Here is a 3,640-nt window from a genome sequence, read left to right on the forward strand (position 1 = left end):
TGGTTTATTATCTGGTTGCAGAATTTGATAAGTCAAAAATCTACTTATGTTAAAATATATGTTTCAAACTTGTTTGGAACTTGATTATGTCTTGGTTACTTATTCTTTGGTTCTAGGACTTTTCAGGTCACTCTCTGGATGGTCAGGGACTAAAGCTGGTCATTTCTTTCTAAAGGGGGTTTGTTGTGTCTTTGCTGCATAATGAAGTCAAAGGGGTGTTAGTGTATCTTGAGCATGTATAAAAGAAGACCTTCTATCTAGGGTTTGGTGCACGACTGTAGCCTCATTTTTCTATCACTTTATCATTTTCATCAATTTTGATCGTCTGTGATCTGTTCATAACTTGATCTTGTTTGGTCTCATTCTGGGTTGTTAGATACTTATAATAATCTTGGCACTTGTAATCTTGGCACTTAATTTTGCCTTGATTGAGTTTGTTCTATAATCGGATTTGTGGTGTGTGTGTGATTCATTGATTCAAGGTGTCTTGTGGTTGCTTGTTAATTGTGGTTGTACTCTGATTTCTTTACATGGTATCAGAGCGAAGGCTATCGATCTGATTGTTTTTCGTTCATTGATTCAAGAAACCCTAATTTGCAAAATTAGGGTTAAGGTTTGATCAGATCCGGTTCATCTTCATCTGTGCTGATTCTTCACTCTTGGTATTGTCTTCCGCTGTTTTGTTGTTGTGCTAGAGTTTAATTACTCTATAGGGGAGTTCCTTCCTCTTCTCTTCTCCTCTTTACTTTTTTTGTTACCCCTTGTTGACTGAATCCCGGTGCCCAACTCTTGATCTGCGTTCTTGAAACGTATGAAAACCTGATCAAGCACTTGGTTGATTCGAGACCCTGTTCTATTCATTTTTTTATATTATTGCTTCTTTATTCCTACAGGATTGCTTGGGTGTTTGTTGTATACTGGCTGTTGCTTGTTTTTGTGCTTAATTATCTTGTCTGCTTCCTGTTTTTACTTGATCTGTTGGTTGTCTTGTGTTTGTGTTCATGGGAGATGGTGGTGGTGGTGCCATTACCCTTATTAATAAACTGGACTTTGGTGACCCTCTCTAGTTACATGCTAGTGATACTACTGGTGCACCCCTCATTTCCATAAAATTAAAAGGGCCTGAAAATTACAATGTTTAGAGTAGATCTATGTTGCTTGCTTTAGCCACTAAAAATAAAGTTGGTTTTATTGATGGTACCCTGACCAGAAATGCTAATGACCCTGTTCTTGCTACCCAATGGGATAGGTACAACTCTGTTGTTCTGTCTTGGGTTTTGGGATGTCTGTCTGAAGAGTTATACTCAGATCAAATTTTTTCAAATCTAGCATCTATTGTTTGGAAGGACTTAAAGGAAACTTATGACAAAGTGGATGGTTCCATGATTTTTAAACTTCATCATCAAATTAATACTTTGAAACAAAATGACAACACTCTTTCTGAATATTATCACAAACTTACCTCTCTTTGGAAACAATATGATGCCATGACCACTATCCCTACATGCACATGTGGCATTGGTGCCTGCACATGCCCTGCAAGTGCTGCTTCTAAGTCCATCATTGACCAACAAAAACTTATGCAATTTCTAATGGGATTGGATGATGACTATATAGCCATTAGGAGTAATCTGTTAATGAGAGTCCCCTTACTAGATGTTAAAGTTGCTTACGCTGTTATGTCAAGAGAAGAATCTCATAAGTCTGTTGTCACTGGTGATAAGGGTACTAAAGTTCATGCCACCTCATTTGTTGCTCAAACCAATAATGTGTCCAAGACCAATAATTTTTCTAATAATAGGGGAGGGAATAATACTTTTTCAAAAGGACCTAACCCTAATTATCAATGCAAAAAATGTAACAATGTTGGACACACCATTGATAGATGCTATGAGATTATTGGATATCCTCAAAATTTTCAAAAAAAGACTGGGTGGTCTAATGGGGGAGGTCAAAATAGTAACAACAAAGGTTTTAACAACAACTTTAGATATAACCCTAAGGTCAACAATACCTCTATATCTGAGGATGCTTCTACCACACCCTGTCCTTCCAACACTCCTGCACCCAGTGCACCTACCACTTTTTCAAGTGAACAAATGTTGAAACTTCTCAATCTTATAAATGAAAAGCCTGCACATAGGATTGGACACTCCAACATGGCAGGTATCATATTTAACAAAAGTATAAAGTTTAATTTAAACTTCACAAAAAAATTTAATGCTAATGTTTCTAAATCCAAAAAAACTTTTAGTTATGGGTGGATAATTGATTCTGGAGCCAGTCAACATATGACTGGGTCAGATGTTTTTTTAGAAAATATTGTGGATGTGTCTGATTTGAAACTTACTGTGGGTCACCCAAATGGAACACAAGCAAAAGTTGTCAAAATTGGTGACCTTAAACTCACCAATGATCTTGTGTTATTTGATGTGCTTGTGATTCCTGAGTATTGTGTGAGTCTTATGTCTGTCTACAGACTGTCCAAGGATAGTGGGTTGGCTGTTAGTTTTGATGACTCTAAATGTTATATTTAGGACTTGAGGAAGATGATTACTAAAGGAATTGGAAATGAAAATGATTGTCTCTATCTTTTTAATGTGATAAAATAGGAAAGTAATTGTATGTCTCAAAATGCTATGTGTTATGCCTCATCTCAACTTTGGCACTCCAGACTAGGGCACCCCTCTAACAAAGTGTTAAACATTTTAAAACAAAAATTGGATTTAAAAGATGATTTAAAAGACAAACCTTGTGATGTATGTCACAAGGCTAAACAAACAAGAGAAACCTTTCCTCTAAGTGATCACAAGTCTGAAAAACTTGGTGATTTAATTCACTTTGATCTTTGGGGTCCCTTTAGGGTACAAAGTAGAGAGGGATATAAATATTTCCTGACAATTGTTGATGACTTTTCTAGAGCTGTGTGGGTTTTTATGTTAAAATCTAAAGATGAAGTTTACACAAACATATGCAACTTTGTTGCAATTCTTGAAAACCATTTTAATGCTAAAGTTAAAATTTTAAGAAGTGACAATGGAACTGAGTTTATAAACAATAAGATGAGTGACTACACAGCTAGGAAGGGAATTGTTCATCAAACCTCTTGTCCTTACACTCCACAACAAAATGATATTGTTGAAAGGAAACATAGGCACTTGCTTAATGTAGCAAGGGCCTTAATGTTTCAGGGGGGATTGCCTCTGAATATGTGGACTGAATGTGTTTTAACTGCTTGTTATCTGATCAACATGACTCCCTCCTCTGTGTTTGCTGGAAAGACCCCTTATGAGTGTGTATAAAAAGGAACCTAGTCTCTCAAATTTAAGGTGTTTTAGTTGTTTAAGTTATGCTTCTATTTTAAATCCAAATGATAAATTTAGCAACAGGTCTGAAAGATGTGTTTTAATTGGTTTTTCAAATGACAAAAAAGGTTATAAACTTTATAGTTTAGACAAAAAAAATTGTTTTCTTCTCAAGAGATGTTAAATTTTATGAACTGTTTTTCCTTACAAAATGAAATCCTTTGCTGTTCAAACTGATGATGAAAATCAAATAAATCATTCAAATTTTCTTGATAAAATGTTTTGGAACAACCTTGACACTGAAAGTCTCAATGATGAAGGGAGACACATGCATG

General features: G+C 35.5%; 1 protein-coding gene across 1 annotated transcript; it reads left to right on the forward strand.

Moving 5' to 3' along the window:
- The first annotated feature begins 1,151 nt into the window (after positions 1 to 1,151).
- On the forward strand, positions 1,152 to 3,302 carry LOC139863739 (uncharacterized). Its single transcript, XM_071852345.1, has 2 exons — positions 1,152 to 2,504; positions 2,613 to 3,302. The coding sequence occupies exons 1-2, from the start codon at positions 1,152 to 1,154 to the stop codon at positions 3,300 to 3,302; spliced, it is 2,043 nt and encodes a 680-aa protein (XP_071708446.1).
- The last annotated feature ends 338 nt before the right edge of the window (positions 3,303 to 3,640 follow it).

This window comes from Rutidosis leptorrhynchoides, chromosome 8 (assembly GCF_046630445.1).
Source record: "Rutidosis leptorrhynchoides isolate AG116_Rl617_1_P2 chromosome 8, CSIRO_AGI_Rlap_v1, whole genome shotgun sequence".
Classification (NCBI taxonomy): Eukaryota; Viridiplantae; Streptophyta; class Magnoliopsida; order Asterales; family Asteraceae; genus Rutidosis; species Rutidosis leptorrhynchoides.